Genomic DNA, 18,763 nt, shown 5'->3' with positions numbered 1-18,763 from the left:
AGACTAGAAATCTCTTCTAAAAAATTGGAGATATCAAGGGAAAATTTCATGCAAGTTTGGGCATAATAAAGGACAGAAACAATAAGGACAGAAGCAGAAGAGATTGAAAAGAGGTCTTAGGAATAAACAAGAGAACTATACAAAAAAGATCTTAATGACCCAGATAACCACAATGGTGTGGTCACTCACCTAGAGCCAGACATCCTAGAGTGTGAAGTTAAGTGGGTCTTAGAAATCATTAGATCTTAGAAATCAGCTTCCCTTGTGGCTCAGCTGGTAAAGAATCTGCCTGCAATGTGGGAGACCTGAGTTCCTTCCCTGGGTTGAGAAGATCCCCTGGAGAAGGGAAAGGCTCCCCACTCCAGTATTCTGGCCTGGAGAATTCCATGGATTCAGTCCATGGGGTTGCAAAGAGACAGAGACTTTCACTTCACTTCACTTCAAGCTAATGGAGGTGCTGTAATTCCAGTTGAGCTATTTAAAATCCTAAAAGATGTGTGTATGTCAGCAAATTTCCCACAAGACTGGAGACAGTTCATTTTCATTCTAATCCTGAAGAAGGGCAGTGCCAAAGAATGTACAAACTACTATACAACCGTGCTCATTTTGCATGTTATAAGTTTATGCTCGAAACCCAACAGGCTTCAGCAGTACATCAACCAAAACTTTCCAGATGTACAAGCTGGGTTTAGAAAAGACAGAGGAAGTAGAGACCAAATTGCCAACATCCGTTGGATCATAGAGAAAGGAAAGGATTCCAGGAAAACATCTACTTCTGCTACATTGACTATGCTAAAGTCTTTGACAGTGTGGCTCACAACAAACTATGGAAAATTCTTAAAGAAGTGCGAATACCAGACCACCTGACTTGTCATCTGGTCCCATCACTTCATGGCAAATAAAAGGGGAAAAAGTAGAAACAGTGACAGATTTTATTTCCTTGGGCTCCAAAGACACTGAGGAAGGTGATTCGAATTAAAAGGCATTTGATCCTTGAAAGGAAAGCTATGACAGACCGACAGTGTATTAAAAAGCAGAGACATCACTTTGCCAACAAAGGTACATATAGTCACAGCTATGATTATTCTAGTAGTCATATACAGATGTGCCAGTTGGATGATAAAGAAGGCTGAGCACTGATGCTTTTGAATTGTGGTGCTGGAGAAGACTCTTGAGAGTCCTTTGGATTGTAAGGAAATGAAATCAATCTTAAAGGTAATGAACCCTGGATATATACATTGGAAGGATTGATGATAAATCTGAAGCTCCCATACTTTGGCCTCCTGATGCAAAGAGCTGACTCATTGGAAAAGACCCTCATGCTGGGAAAAACTGAAGGAAAAAGGAGAAAGGGGCAGCAAAGGATGAGATGGTTAGATAACATCACTGACTCAATGACTATCAATTCGAGCAAACTCTGGGAGATGGTGGAAACAGAGGAGCTTGGTGTGCTGCGGCCCTTGAGGTTTCAGTGTTGGACATGACTTAGGGACCAAACAACAACAGTTTTCTTCAGTTTAAAGAAATCAATTCAAAAAGCAAAACAAATAAAAAAAATCAATTCCAGGGTCAAAGTTTTTTCTTCCATAAAACAAATAAGGAAGTACATAACTAACAACATCATGCATTTTAGTATTTCTTCTATTCAATGCCAACTTAAAGGATTTTCTCCATATTGTCATTTTTATTACCAGTTTTCAAAAAAATAACGTTTTAAAAAATTAAAATATTTAAAATAGTATATTTCAGTAGCTAACTAAAGATATGTCTATATTTTTCAAATATATAGATTTCAATTAGACATAGATATAAATTTTGTTATCTATTTCAATATCTATATATACATCTACTTCAGATAAGTAGATATATAAGCTACAGATAGATACTGAAATACAGCTATATATATATATTTATATGTATATATGCATATAAATAAATACAGCTATATATATATATTTATGTCTATACCTATGTAAATACCTACTCATCCATCCACCTGACACATGTAACTATTTGTGACTTTGCTAAGCATTTATTTCCCCTCAGATCATGGAAATGTTAGAGCTAACCTAATAAAATTTAAGTTTGTCTATTTCCTTGATCCTAACATTAGATAAGGAAAGAGTACACTCTAAAATACATGTTAAAGAGGATACTAGGGCATTTCTTGTATTTTATTTTTTTCTGGCTAGCGTTTTGACAGTAACTGAAATATAGTCACAGTTGTTTGGACTGGAAAACTTTTAAAGTGGTCTCACTAGTCAGCATCCTGACAAAAGAAGCTCTCCTGTTGTGATAGTGATGATACTGCTGGATACCAGTGTTATTCCAGTGGAGGAGTCTTCTTGAGATTGAATTACACTGCTTTTTTCTTGACCCATAAAACTCACTAAATATACTCCAAACTGATTTTAAAAACTCGGCCTGCTAGATGAAGTTGTACAATCTGCTGTAATAGCCCTCTAATTGATCTCAGTGCATTAGTTTTAATCCATCTTCCTTTGTATGACCAAAGCAAAAAAAAAAAAAAATGCAAATCCCTGTAGTTATTACTCATAATGAAAGTCTTTGGATGACTTTAACTTTTCTTATGGCAAAGTCTAAAATTCTTAACAGAGTTTACCATGCCCCTAGGATTTTACCTTTCTGTCACTTTGACCTCATTTCATGTCCTATTTCCTCCTTGCCTTCTCTGCTCTGATTTGTCTGGACTGTCTTTACCAGTCTTTCTTGAATACTTGACTCTGGACCTTTGGGCATGAAATTCCTTATACCTTCAACACTGGTATCCTCCCTTTCCCAATTGTCCAATTTATTCTTCTGGAATATTTTGGACCCAACTAGACTAGGTAGGTCTCTATTACTTTCCATAGAACAGTGCTCCACCCTTCATAGTAGTTTTATAGAAGTTCCACAGCCACGTGTTCCTGTGTGCTAAGTCGCTTCAATCATGTCCGACTCTGTGTGGTGCTATGGACTGTAGCCTGCTAGTCTCCTCTGTCCATGGGATCCTCCAGGCAAGAATATTGGAGTGGGTTGCTGTGCCCTCCGTCAGAGGATCTTCCTGACTCAGGCATCGAACCTGCTTCTCTTATGTCTCCTGCTTGGCAGTCAGGTTCTCCCCCTTTAGTGTCACCTGGGAAGCCCCTCCATAGCCGTGTGTTAATCGCTCAGTAGTGTCTGAATTTTTTGCAACCCCAAGGACTGTAGCCTGTCAGGCTCCTCTGTCCATAAAGTTCTCCAGGCAAGAATACTGGAGTGAGTTGCCATTTCCTTTTCCAGGGGAATCTTCCCAACCCAGGGATCAAACCAGGCTCTCCCACATTGTGAGTGGATTCTTTACCATCTGAGCCACCAGGGAAGCCTACAATCCACAGTCATATGTTTCCGTTAATATCTAACTTCTCTACTGTATTTTATGTTGTGGAAGATAAGGAACATATTTGTCTTTTTCTTTGTTGTATGATGCCAATATTTGGGCTTCCCTGGTGGCTTAGTGGTGAAGAATATGCCTGCTAATGCAGGAACCATGAGTTCGATCCCTGAATCAAGAAAATCCTCTGGAGGAGGAAATGGCAACCCATTCCAGTATTCTTGCCTGGGAAATCCCAAAGACAGAGGAGCCTGTGGGATACAGCCCATGGGGTCACAAGAGAGTCTGACATGACATAGCGACTAATGAACAAAAACACCAATATTTAGAATAATATCTAAAAATCAACCATTTCACAAAGCTATTTGCTGAATACAAAATGAATGAATGATCAGATAATATGGGCTCTTTTTTAGCTGACCAAAAACAAAATCCAAATACGGATAGAAAATGCTCTTTGCCTTCTGATTTTAACATGTAGTCATTACATTTCTCTGAGCATAAGAAGAGAAGTAGGTGATTAAGTTGAGAATAATTAAGATTCCTGACAAAATTGCTTGTCAGTCTCTCTTACAGAAAAATCCATCACATCAATTTTGTTTCTCGGAAGCAGCTCTTTCAAACGTGTAAGGACAAAAGATGTGTGCTAAGTCGATTCAGTCCTGTCCAACTCTGTGTGATCTTATGGACTATAGTACCCCAGGCTCCTCTGTCCATGGGATTCTCCAGGCAAGAATACTGGAGTGGGTTTCTATTTCCTTCTCCAGGGAAATGTTCTAAACCTCTAAGTTCTAAACCTCTGTGCATTTTGGTAATCCATGGTTATCTTATTTATTGAACCTGAGCATGTTTAGAAAGTGAGATTATAGATGACTTTTGAAATATTTTGAGATCTTACTTATACCCTTTTTGTGTGGCTGCTGTTAACCACTCAGGTCTTAGGAACCAAGTCTGTGAAAGATGTTAAAGAAATGTTCTTTGTTAAAGAAATGTCGTGAAGGGTCTCAAAATTCTCTAATTTGGTGTTGGATTCCTAAAGAAATACAAATTAAGTTCTTTGAAACTTGTTTTATGACCTGCTTCTTCTAAAAATTTTCAATCAGTGAATTAGTTTAGTATGTTCTTTAATCACATCCCTGAGAAATGATAGGAAATCTGTTATTTTATCTTGGAGGTACATATCTTTTGATTTTTTTCGCACCACAAGGAAAAGTCCTACTTGTCCTCTCCAGACAAAAAGAAGAGACATTTAAAAAAACTGTCTATTTTCTATAATATATACATTCTAAGCTTGAAAAGAAGAGTCAAAGTTGCTGTCACTGATCTTTTCATCTTCAACGGTGTCTAAGAATAGCAAAGAAAGCCCAAACCATCCTGTAACTCTGGTGTCTGCATTTCATGACTGACCAAACCCAATTTCTGGAAAAACTGACAATGATCAACACTTGTCACCTGAATTTGGATGATCAAATAAAATAAATTGTTATTCTGTTCATTCATCCTTAACTGATTAGGCAATTCAAATGAGAAGTCAGACAGAAGGTGATGTGCATATTAATAATCAGTGATTCAAGAAAAATTCTGGTACACACTAGATTTCATGAAAATAATTTTATACTGGATTAGTTGAAAGTATAAAGGGGAAATGGAGAAAAATAAATGACATTTGGGGAAAATCACACATTTAACTGTTTTAAATAATTTTGTTCCTTTGACAAATAATGCCTTTAAAATGAGTAAGGAGGCCCAAGGGTATGAGTGTGTGCATCCTTTAATTAAAGTGACCTTTTCAGCTGGAGTTTTTTTATCCCAATAATCTGTGGTTCACAGAACATTGGATCAAATGTTATATTCTTGCTAAAACCCAGGAATTTTAGCTGAAAATGTTTTTGTATTTCCAAACATAATGCCATCAAGTTGCAGCAAGTGTTGGGGTTCCTTGGTGCACCAGGTGTGGACTCTAGGGACAGATATAATCAAATGGAATAGACTCGCTGGTATTCTACTCCCAGCTGGTAATCCACATTGTAATGTTGACCTTTTTTTTCTTTTCCCAAATTGTAAACCTGAGCAAATTTCACCATGGTCTTTAATTCAGGCTGATACCTTTATTTTGCTCTGTGTTTCTCCTTCATGCCTTAAAAAAATTTCTACCTCTTTTCACTCCAGATTCAAAGCCTTCAGTTTTTAATCCAGTCTGATTATTGATGCTATTTTCTTCTTATTGTTTCTTTTGCTTAATAACTAGACCTTAACTCACAGGTAGATTTACCCTGAAGGTAATGAAGCTTTAGGCTTATCATTTGATCAGCATAGGTTCCTTCCACAGCCCCGGGAGAGGCCTTAGAAATGTATTCACATGGTCATAAATTTTTGTAAAATTCACAAAAGTAAGATATTTTAACTTTAATTGCTTGTTTTCTCTTAGCCTGCCAACTTTTCTTTTCTTTGCTTGACATTCATGACACCTGGCATAGGAGTGGCTTCTGGTGCTTTGTGGATACAGTTTAGGGAGAATTGAGTTAAAGATATCATTTTGTTCTAGTGGGATATAATTTTTGATTCTTAGTCATTGTTGTACATGCAGGTTATTACTGCTCACTGTTCTAGCGTGTGAATGACTGTCCGCATTAACCCTGTCACTCACCGAGAGGACCCAAAACATCTAGACTGGATCAGAATTACCATCACCATATGGCAAGCTGGTAATAGAAACATGTGAGCAGTCAAATGGTGCATACTTTGAAATGTATCAAGAGAGAATAGAATCCATGGAAAAGTTTTTCACATTTTAGGGTTCATGCATGAAACAAATGTGGATTTAGATATTGCCAAATTTGACAGGAATTCTAATGTTTAAAAAAAATTTTTTTAATTACTGAGAACAAATTAAAAAATTCTTACTCATCAAGCTCATTTTTATTCTTTCAATAAAAATGACTTAAAACTGGTGTCATACAAAAAGGCAAAAAAATGCAAGAAATGCAGTAAAAATTTTAGAATAGCAAATATAATAGTTGTTGTTGCTGTTCAGTTGCTAAGTCATGTCCCACTCTTTGTGACCCCATGGACTGCAGCACACCAGGCTCCTCTGTCCTCCACTATCTAGATGTACTTATACAACTAATTAAAAATTTTTGTACTATTTTTCTGGTTTTGATGATGTTTGAAATTGTCTAGCTTTTAAAACTTTTAATTTATTGTCCTGGCTTCCCTCCTCAGTTCAGTTCAGTTGCTCAGTCATGTCCGACTCTTTGCAACCCCATGGACTGCAGCACGCCAGGCATCCCTGTCCATCACCAACTCTCAGAGCTTATTCAAACTCATGTCTGTTGAGTCACTGATGCCATCCAACCATCTCATCCTCTGTCCCCTTTTCCTCCTGCCTTAAATCTTCCCCAGCATCAGGGGCTTTTCAAATGAGTCAGTTCTTCGCATCAGGTGGCCAAAGTATTGAAGTTTGAGCTTCACCATCAGTCCTTCCAATGAACACTCAGGACTGATCTCCTTTAGAATGGACTGGTTGGATCTCCTTGCAGTCCAAGGGACTCTCAAGAGTCTTCTCCAACACCACAGTTCAAAAGCATCAATTCTTTGGTGCTCAGCTTTCTTTACAGTCCAACTCTCACATCCATACATGACTACTGGAAAAACCATAGCCTTGACTAGATGGACCTTTGTTGGCAAAGTAATATTTCTGCTTTTTAATATGTTGTCTAGGTTGGTTGTAACTTTACTGCCAAGGAGTAAGCATCTTTTAATTTCATGGCTGAAGTCACCATCTATGGTGATTTTGGAGCCCCCCAAAAGATAAAGTCAGCCACTGTTTCCATTGCCTCCCCATCTATTTGCCATGAAGTGATGGGACCGGATGCCATGATCTTAATTTAGCCCTTAGTTTATATCATTAGTTTAAGTCCTTATGGACTAAGGAATAAGCTTACCTTCCTAAATAAATACATTTGTTCCAATTTTGTAATTTATAAATTTATGCTTTATAATTTGTCATGCTCAGTAAAACCTGGAATAGTCCCTGCCCTTACTCAATTACCCAATAACTCAAAAAAAAAAAAAAAAAAGAAAACAACTATAGTGATGGTTTAGCTTTGTGGATGGAACCAAGGATCCAGAATGAGACTACTGGAATAAAATTCTGACTCGACAGTTTCTTATCTATATGACCCTGAACAAATTACCTGACATACGTAAGCCTCAATTTTCTTATTTTAAAAAGGAGGAGATTGGATTTAGGAAATATAATTCCTTGTAATTTATGATAACATAAAGAATTTTTAAATGGTGGGCAATCAACTAAATAAAATAATAGAACATTCATGTTGAAAGGAACCTTGGATTTTGTGTAATTTTACATTGGCTCTGTGAATCTCTCACTGCTCCTTCAGATGTGAAGGAGGAGAATTGGGTCTAGTTTGGAAACTCATCTAGCCTCCCATTCATTAAACTAGTGTAGGTCTGCTTTAATTTATACACAAGTCTGTATAAGATTTAGTTTGAACAAAGTGTTCTGTGACTGTGTGTGTTTGAACACCATTGCTCCTGTCCAATCCTTGTGTGCATGCTAAGTCGCTTAAGCCGTGTCTGCCTCTGCCACCCTATGGACTGCGGCCTGCCGGACTCTCCTGTCCATGGGATCCTCCAGGCAAGGATACTGGAGTGGGTTGCTACTTCCTACTCCAGGGGATCTTCCCAACCCAGAGATTGCACCAGTGTCTCTTTTGTCTCCTGCATTGGCAGGTAGGCTCTTTATCACTGGGTCGCCATCTGGGAAGCCCCATCCCATCCATATGTATATATAAAACCACTTGAGAGCATTAGTAAAAATATTAAACATTGCAAACAAATAGTAATCTGTTCTCCATATGATCTGAATCTCATATGTGGTAATAAGATGTTATTTAAAAGTAAACAAAGCAATACTGACCACAGAAATTTCTGCTGTCCAGATCAGAGCTTAAATATTCAATGAAAATGGGATAATGATAATAAGCAACTTGAAGAAACATAAGCTTCCCCCCAATTCTCAGGGATATTGAAGAAATACAAGTCTCCCACTGCACAGAAGACTGAGCTCCCTGGTGCCTTCTGTTTGGTTGGATATTTTTAACTATTATTGAAAGAAAATATGCACTCAAACAGCAGGAGGACTTGACAAGGAGCTAAATATTTGAATTTTTATATACATTCCCAAGGATCTGTTCCATTGTTTTTAATATTTTAAATTGTACTTTTAATTAGAAAATGTGATTTCTTTAGAGCTTTTACTCAAATTGCCTGACAGAATAATTTCAATTCCTCTTTAATTTGACAGTTTTTTAACTATATGAATCAGCTCTATCCAACAAATATCTTCATTTCCAATTAAAAATTAATTGTTTTATGACAGGACCTAAAGATATTTTCTTTGATGTTTATAAGTCACTGAGAAGAAAAAGTTAATCAGCCTCTCTGAAGTTTACTTTCAATTTTAGAGAACTTCATGGGCCTTCTGGCAACTCTTCCTTAATACATTTTTCTTGCAATTAGCATTCCTCCTGAAATCTGATTCCAGGAAATATTTTGCAAGTTTTGTTGTTGTTATGTGTATGTGTGTAATTGAGTGTTAGAATGATTTGTTCTTCACTTAGCATATTTTAGTATTTCAATTTCTTTTTGATCATCCTTAACTATGTGTCCTTGAGGAAGTAAACCTCTTTTTTAGTTTAAATATTGCTTCATATAACATTTTCCACCGCTGCTCTCTCCATTTACTTGCACCTGCATGTTCTGATTTACTACAATTTTATTGGCAAGCATCCTACTCAAGTTAAATGGCTCTATTTATGTGTCTTTTAATTTAACTTATAATATTTCTTCAACAAAATTTTCTGCACATGGAGTCTAACTGCTTTTCTAGCCACTGCTACAAGAGTCCAGTCAATCCTCTTACATGCTTGAATCCCCTCTTGGGGAGAAGAGTTGTGAGTGGAGTAACAATGGAAGACAAGCACTTTTATGAAAGAGTCTAAATCTTTTTAAAAAGGCCACATGAGTCTGCCAGTGTTGGAAGTTAAACTTTGTGTAGTCTCAATATTTAAACTGACTAGAAGATGTCATATTGATAAGAAACAAGTTCAAGAAATTTGTTTATTTTAGTCTTCAACCTAGTAAATTGAGGATTATTAGGAAAGCTAGATTAATTGAAAAAAAAATTCAGAAGCTCCATTTCATCTACACATCTAAGTAAATTCGTGTTAGGAGTATAGAGACCATAAGAGAACACTAACTACTTTCCCACAGCCACAGATAGGTTTTCTAAAATGATCAAACTCTCTTCTCACCAGCACGAAGTATGATGAATTAGTGGAGAGTGAAAAAGTCAACAGGTTAACAAGAGTTTTACACAGTATAGGTCACGTGTCCCTATAACTCAAAACAAATAGAGGTTCAGGGAATGCTAGTATGAATGCCAATGGCTACACATAACAGAATTCAGCAGATGCCAGTGCATGCAGGTGCTGGTGATCAGAAGCCACAGGCCTACTTATCATGGCTCTTTCTAAGCTCCTAAGTTTGAGATGATCACCAGGAGAGCAAGGCATGGAAGAGAAGTCACATCATTATTTTGCTTACAACTGCAATGCCTGAAATACTTGGAGTATATTAAGATGTTGCTTTTTGTCACCAGCTGGAATTGGGGCTAGAAATAAAGATGAGTAAATTAACATGCAAAGGGAATAACCTTTTTTTAACACCACTGCAAGTGGCCTGATAATTTATAACGATGATAATGATAAGAATGGCAGTATTAAACAACTCCCTATTTAGTGGCACTAGTTTGAACACTATAGATTTTGAAGCATCTCTCAATATATGAATGTCTGCGTTTTGTTCATCTGGTTTCTTTCACTGAAAGTTTTCTACATTCAGAGTAGATCAGGAAGATGTGGTAAGAAGGAGTGGGTATGATGTGTGTAAAAGTTCCTACCAGATGAGAAATGTAGAAAGAGAAGAGAAGTCCAGTTTAGAAAGAGGAAGTGAAGGTCAGGTTTTCAGAACTGAATATCTTATTCCAACATTTTGAGGATAGTAAACACAAGGGTGTGTGTTAGACTGCGCTGAAAAATGTTGGGGGGATTTCATCGTTTGTCAGGGTGTAGCCTTGGACACCCTAAAGACAGGTGCCCACGGGGCAGCACAAGCGAGGCAGGCGCGGCGGTAATCAGAGCCTTAGGTGACTTGCAGCCCCTCTCTTGTTTTCTCATTTTCCAAGCACGACATTACAAATATTTGAAAATTCTTGAGTGCTTGGGTAGGAAAGACAGAATTAAACTGAAAAGTAGGAATATATAAATCCTATTTATCAGGAATAGGATTTCCAGAGTAAGATTATGTTAGTTGGAGAAAAGAAATGGTTTTCATTTTCAGTCAGAATATGTAAATTATAAGCCCATTCTTTTTTTTTTTAATCAAACTAATAGTTATAATTTTGGGATGACTTCCAGACTTTTAAACTTTATTTCTTTTAATGCCTTCTGTTAGTAATATTATTTTACAAATGTTTTTGATTGTCCCACCCACAAGGACCACATGCACTTCCTACTGCTTGTCATTAAGTGCGTGAAATCTATGCTGACTCTGTGCTGTGGGAGGAAATTAGGGGTGTTGCTATCAATCAGAGAATTTAAGGTTCAGCACGGAGTATATGTCTCCTAGAAAGGCAAAATGAGGACCTCCATATATCTGCTCCTCTATACAAGCAATGAAATACTGGAAAAGACTATCAAAATAAAATTTTTTTTCAGAACTCTGAAATTAATCAAATGCATGCAACAAAATGAGGAGCATTTATTCAAGACAAACAGCAGAGTTTGTAGCTTTTTATCTTGACTTATTTTAATCCTTCTATCTCCAATTCTGTGATGGTCTTGAAAACTGGCAGCCTTGCAACTTCTGGGAGGACAGATTGTTCAGAAGCACCTTAAAAACCCACTCCCAGATTACTGCTACACTGTGATTTGTCTAGCAGTGTCCTGGAAAAGCCATATTTATAGGGTTTTGCTGTTATTTGGCCCTGGGAAGGAGGGGAAAAGTTATTTCCAGATTTGCTACATTATCCAAACCATTCAATTTTAAACAAAAATTATAAGACATGCAAAGAGATAACAAGTGTCTCCCATTTGTAGGCAAAAAAGCAGCCAAGAACAAACAATGCCCTTACACGATTCAAATGTTAGACTTAGTAGACAAAGATTTTAAATCTACCATTAGGAAGAGGTTCAAAGAAATAAAGGAACCTGTATCTAATGAATTAAAGTAGAACGTGAAAACAGCCTCCCCACTGGCAAAAGTTGGGTGACTTAATAGTTCAGGCATTTAAGAAAATCTCCAAACAAGTATTAGATGAATAAGTGAAATGAACAGAGAGTTAGCTGCACACTATGGCTCTGATGGTAAGGAATTCGCCTGCAGTACAGGAGACCTGGGTTCAATTCCTGGGTTGGGAAGATCCCCTGGAGGAGGGCATGGAAACCCACTACAGTATTCTTGCCTGGAGAGTCCCATGGACAGAGGAGCCTGGCGGGCTGCAGTCCATGGGGATGCAAGGAATCAGAAATGACTGAGCGATTAAGCACGGACACACACGTAGGGCATACACCCTGGTGGCTTAGACATTAAAGGATCCGCCTGCAATTCAGGAGACCCAGATTCATTCCCTGGGTTGGGAAGACTCCCTGGAGGAGGAGGAGATCGCAACTCACTCCAGTATTTTTCTTGGAGGATTCCGTGGACAGAGGAGTCTGGCAGGCTACAGTTCAAGGGATTGTGAAGAGTTGGACATGACTGAGTGACTAACACTTTCACCCACTCATGAGAATAATAATGTCTCACCACATAGATAAATATCACTAAAAGAAATTACAAAAAAGATACAAATAGAGATTATGGAGTTTAAAAGTACAGTAACAAATAAAAACTTCACTATAAGGGTTCAACAATAGATTAGCTCTGGCAGAAGAAAAGTTTGATAAACTTCAAGAAGATGTATATATTACGATGATCCAGTCAGAAGAACAGAAAAAATAAGAATGAAAAGGATGAACAGAGCCTCAGAGACCTGTGGACATCACCAAGTATACCAGAATCAACACAATGAGAATCCCAGAGGGAGAGAACAAATAAAAGAGAGAGAATATTTGAAGAGAGAATAGCCAAATATTTCCAATTTGATGAAAAATGTTAGGCTACTCATCCATATTGGTAGATGTGCCTATTATATATATATATATCTAACAACATGATTCATTTCTGAATCTTCTCTAATCCTTTTCATTTAGCTTGATAACTGGTCAGTTTTACCCAGGTAATAATTCATGGCTGCATGAATTATAATATAACTAACTCTGAGCAAACAAAACCCAGTAACTTTCTGGCTTTGCCCAACTATTATCAGAGAAGCTACAGGTTTCCTAGGCACTTTGTCTATCTTTCAAGTTATTGCAGGCAATGACCATATCAAATGTTTTAACACTAAAAACATATGTCTGTTTTTAAAATCTGTGATATTATTTCCTTTTCATCCTCTGTTTCATTGCTAATCAATGACATTTACTTCAGGATTTGGTTATAATATCATGCCATGTCTGAATAATAGTTCTTTATTATTGCATTTGAATTACACAGTTTTAAATGATGTTAAATGTGGTGCTAGTTTACTCAAAACTATTTCTTAGGAATATTTCTTAAAGACATGGGAATACCAGACCACCTTACTTCCCTCCTGAGAAATCTGTATATAGATCAAGAAGCAACAGTTAGAACTGGACATGGAACAACAGACTGGTTCAAAATTGGTAAAGGAGTACGTCAAGGCTGCATGTTGTCTCCCTGCTTATTTAACTTCTCTGCAGAGTACATCATGAGAAACAGTGGGCTGGAAGAAGCACAAACTGGAATCAAGATTGCCAGGAGAACTATCGATAAGCTCAGATATGCAGATGACACCATCCTTATGGCAGAAAGTGAAGAAGAACTAAAGAGACTCTTGATGAAACTGAAAGAGGAGAGTGAAAAAGTTGGCTTAAAACTCAACATTCAGAAAGCTAAGATCATGGCATCCGGTCCCATCACTTCATGGCAAAGAGATGGGGAAACAATGGAAACAGTGACAGACTATTTTCTTTGGCTCCAAAATCACTCCAGGTGGTGGCTTCAGCCATGAAATTAAACGATGTTTGCTCCTTGAAAGAAAAGCTATGACCAATCTAGACAGCATATTAAAAAGCAGAGACATTACTTTACTGACAAAGGTCCGTATAGTCAAAGCTGTGGTTTTTCCAGTAGTCCTGTATGGATGTGACAGCTGGACTATAAAGAAAGCTGAGTGCTGAAGAATTGATGCTTTTGAATGGTGGTGTTGGAGAAGACTCTTGAGAGCCCCTCGGACAGCAAGGAGATCCAACCAGTCAATCCTAAAGGAAATCAGTCCTGAGTGTTGGAAGGACTCATGCTGAAGCTGAAGCTCCAATACTTTGACCACTTGATGCAAAGAACTGACTCATCTGAAAAGACCCTGATGCTGGGAAAGATTGAAGGCAAGAGGAGAAGGGGACGACAGAGGAGGAAATGGTTGGATGGTATCATTGACTCAAGGGATGTGAATCTGAGCAAACTCAGGGAGATAATAAAGGACAAGGAGCCTGGAGTGCAGCAGTCCATGGGGTTGGAAAGAGTTGGACATGACTGAGCAACTGAACTGAATGAAAAGTAAATAAATATCATCTATCATAGGATAACTGTGTTTTATTTAAAATTACACATGCATCTTTCAACTTAACATTTATATTCTCAAATGTTAAATTACAGATTCATTTGCTGTGACTGTAATAGTATTTTAAAAATAAAGAATAGCTAAAACATCAATCATTTTACTGTCTAAAAAGGTATTATTATAATGACTAGTAATGAGAGATATAATCTTAAAACTGAAGCATTGAGTTTTCTATTAAATAGGTAAATGCACTATTTAATACCCTATAGTTTAAAGCTTCATGGAGGTGCATCTTTATCTTGAAAGAACACATTTTAAAGATTATTAAGACACAAGAGAACAGTATCACTTATTCTTGAACAATCATTTTAAAAACAAGAATAAACAAATTTGGAAACTCAAAAATCAAGGAGTTTTTGGTCTGTTTCTTTGTACTTATGCTATAGTCTCTTAATATGCAACCTTTTTTATTTTAAGGCCCATTCATAGGACTCCATCTGAACACAATGTTGTGTGGAAGATGCTGAAAATGATTCCAGATTTAACCTCTCAACTACTTGATGAGCATCTGAAAATACTTAGTAAGAATGTCATTTCTGAAACCTGGATAAAAGGCAGCACAGGTAAACGGAATAATCTGGAGGAAAATTTGGCAAGACAAAACGTGTATCACTATTTTGAGTTTTCTGTCATAGTAATCTTAATTTCACTTGACATGCTAGAGTGCACTGTTTGGATGTATATCATTTGTAAAGATATACGTAGTGAAACAAATAACACTTCACATTTTGGTAATTAGATTTTAAAGGTCTACAGTGGTATTTCTCCCTTTTGAACATGTATCAGAATCCCTCAGGACTCACTGAGATGTGTTGCTGTGCTTAGCACCTAAGGTTTCTGATTCAGTAGATTTAGGATGAAGCTTAATTTGCATTTCCAATAACATTCCAGGGGGTTCTGCTAGTCTGGGAACCACACTTTGAAAACCAATCATTGACACACACATTCAATAACAATCTAGCATTGATTTTCATAGTTAAGACAGTACTTATTTGTCAGATAAGTCAAAGTACTTATTTGACTGACCCAGATATTGAGGGGAAAAAAAAAAAAAACTTCAGACAAATTTTAGTTAAGTTTCCCATTTTAATTTCTAGTGCCTTGATCAGGGATATGATGGATGCATTAATAGAAGCATTTTATATGTTAATATTTTGGGGTGGTGGCATACAAATAAACACACACACAGAGTCACACACACACACCTAAACCAACAGACTTAAACATTATTCTTTTGCATTTGTTTAATACCTATTAGAAAATTATGAAAAGGCAAAAACATATGACACTGAAAGATGAGCCTCCCAGGTCAGTAGGTATCCAATATGCTATTGGGGAATAGCAGAGAAATAGATCCAGAAAAAATGAAAAGGCAGATCCAAAGCAGAAATGGCACCCACTTGTGGATGTATCAGGTGGTGAAAGTAAACTCCAGTGCTGAAAGAACAATGTTGAATAAATCAAGGTAAACTGGATGTGGTCAAACAGGAGATGGCAAGGGTGAACATTGACATTTTAGGAATCAGTGAACTAAAATGGATGGGAATGGGCGAATTTAATTCACATGACTATCATATCTACTAGGGGAAAGCATCCCTTAGAAGGAATGGAGTAAACCTCATAGTCAACAGAAGAGTCCAAAATGCAGTACATGGGTGTAATCTCAAAAGCGACAGAATGATGTCAGTTTGATTCCAAGGTAACCACTCTATATCACAGTAATCCAAATCTATGCCCCAACGACTCATGCGGAAGAAGTCTATAAAGATCTACAAGAACTTTTAGAACTCACACACACACACACACAAAATGTTCTTTTCTTCATAGGGATGCAAAAGTAGGAAGTCAAGAGATACCTGGAATAACAGGTGAGTTTGACACCTGCTTTGCGTACAAAATGAAGCAGGGCAAAGGCTAACAATTTTGTCAAGAGAACACACTGGTCATAGCAAACACCCTCTTCCAACAACACAAGAGACAACTCTACATATAGGCATCACCAGATGGTCAATACTGAAATCAGATTGATTATATCCTTTGCAGACAAAGATGGAGAAACTGTATGCAGCTAAGTCACTTCAGTCGTGTCCGACTCTGTGCGACCCCACAGACAGCAGCGCACCAGGCTCCCCCGTCCCTGGGATTCTCCAGGCAAGAACACTGGAGTGGGTTGCCATTTCCTTCTCCAATGCATGAAAGTGAAAAGTGAAAGTGAAGTCGCTCAGTCATGTCTGACTCTTAGCAAACCCATGGACTGCAGCCCACCAGGCTCCTCCATCCATGGGATTTTCCAGGCAAGACTGGAGTGGGGTGCCATTGCCTTCTCCAAGAAACTGTATAAAGTCAGCCAAAACAAGACTTGGAGCTGACTGTGACTCAGATCATGAGATCCTTAGTGCAACTTTCAGACATAAGTTGAAGAAAGTATGGAAAACCACTGGGCCATTCAGGTAGGACCTAAATCAAATCCCTTATGATTATACAATAGAAGTGACACATAGATTTAAGTGATTAGATCTGATGGACAGAGTACCTGAAGAACAATGGACGGAGGTTTGCAACGTTGTAAAGGAGGCAGTGACCACAACCATTCAAGAGAAAAAGAAATCCAAGAAGGCAAAATGGCTGTCTGAGGAGGCCATACAAATAGCTGAGAAAAGAAGGGAAGTAAAAGGCAGAGGAAAAAGGAAAAGAAATGCCCAACTGATGCAGAGTTCTGGAGAACAGCAAGGAGAGAAAAGAAAGCCTTTCTAGATGAACTATGAAAAGAAAGAAGAAAATGATAGAATGGGAAAGACTAGAGATCTCTTCAAGAAAATTAGAGATACCAAGGGAAAACTTCATATACAGATGGGCACAATAAAGGGTAGAAATGGCAAGGACCTAACAGAAACAGATATAATTAAGAAGAGGTGGCAAAGATACACAGAATTGTAGAAAAAAGGTCTTAATGGCATGGATATCCATGATGGTGTGATCACTCACCTAGAGCCAGACACCCTGGAGTGTAAAGTCAAGTGGACCTTAGGAAGTACTACTATGAATAAAACTAGTAGAGATGATAGAATTCCAGCTGAGCTATTTCAAATCCTAAAAGATGATGCTGTAAAAGAAGATGTTGCTTCACTCAATATGCCAGAAAATTTTGAAATCATCAATAGCCACAGGACTGGAAAAGGTCAGTTTTCATTCCAGTCCTAAAGGAAGGCAATGCCAAAGAACCTTCATACTCCTGTGCAGTTGTGCTCATTTCACACACTAGCAAAGTAATGCTCAAAATCCTTCAAGCCAGGCTTCAACAGTCCATGAACCGAGAACTTCCTGACATTCAAGCTGATTTTGAAAAGGCAGAGGAATCAGAGACCAAATTGCCAACATAAGAAAAAAAAAATTCCACATATATTTTGTGTTGAATTCTCCACAATGAATGTATATTTATGTGCTAGTGTTTGTAAGTACCTCTTAGTTTTTTATAAAAGGTTTTAAAACTAAAATTAGAAGCAAATATTGTATTCTCCAGGTATTATAATGACTTGTGTGAAACCGATAAAATATGAACTTTCATTACTTAACAAAGACCAACTTTAAAATGTGAAGATTTATGTTAAGTAAGACTTTGCAATTCATTTCAATAGTGCATATTTTTAAGCACATCAGACATTTTATTATCTGTGTTTACACCTACATGTGCCACAACCCTTATCTTGAGTTTTTAAGACATCTAATTCTGGCAACTCATTTGTGTTTCACTACCAAAGCAGTCAACTCATTAAATATCTGACCTTTGTAAATCTCTTTGTTCATCCAACTCTAAAAAACAAAACAAAACAGGTCCAATCAGGTGTCTTTCTTTTCCCTTTTTCTTTATTCATGTGTGCACTTCCCTTCCTCTGCTGTTATTTAAAGTATTCCCCCTAGTAACCTCTCGTCACCAGGCTGCTGACTTTCAATCTGCTGCTAAGGCTTTGGTTTCTTTCTTGTAATTCTGCACAGCTGTTCGCACCTTCTGGTCTCTTTCTGATCATAGGATTTTTTAGAGTTTCGTCATTTAAGGCAGCTTCCTACTCACTTAGCCTCTCATGAATTGTTTTCTTAAACAATAAAATATTAACAAGAGCAGCAATTTCTTGATTTCAAATACTGAATAATACACATACATATTTCTAGCTTAGGTGAAAATGGTACTAAAAACATGAGTACTATATGATGATCATTATATATAAAGATTATTTATGCTACTATAATAAAATACTTTATATATATATAGTACATATGGTAAACTCTATATGCTATATAGATATAGTTTACTTAATTTAATCAATCCCAAGAGTTTCCCACTGGATCTCATTTTATGGCCCGGGCAGAGGGCATTTTTAAGACTGGCAAACTAAAGTTCAGAAAGCTAAGAAAATTAGCTTAGAAGAGAATCCAATTTAATGGCTAATATGGAATTGGATCATAGATAAAAGTTTTATTAATATCTACCTTTAAATGAACATTGCAACATTGCTATGAAATTATTGATATAAGGATTTTTGTCTCTCTCTCTCTATATATGTCAA

At 37.2% G+C, this 18,763-nt stretch overlaps 1 protein-coding gene across 1 annotated transcript in view; it reads left to right on the top strand.

The window, feature by feature from the left end:
• CNBD1 (cyclic nucleotide binding domain containing 1) overlaps positions 1–18,763 on the top strand; it is a 429,553-nt gene that overhangs the window by 258,835 nt on the left and 151,955 nt on the right. Inside the window, exon 5 of the mRNA XM_055546399.1 lies at positions 14,619–14,764. Coding sequence (XP_055402374.1) covers positions 14,619–14,764 — 146 coding nt within the window. The remainder of the gene's footprint in view (positions 1–14,618; positions 14,765–18,763) is intronic.

Source organism: Bubalus kerabau, chromosome 14 (genome assembly GCF_029407905.1).
Source record: "Bubalus kerabau isolate K-KA32 ecotype Philippines breed swamp buffalo chromosome 14, PCC_UOA_SB_1v2, whole genome shotgun sequence".
Taxonomy (NCBI): Eukaryota; Metazoa; Chordata; class Mammalia; order Artiodactyla; family Bovidae; genus Bubalus; species Bubalus kerabau.
The sequence above is the reverse complement of the archived record's forward strand: the minus strand, read 5'-3'. Positions and strand labels throughout refer to the sequence as shown.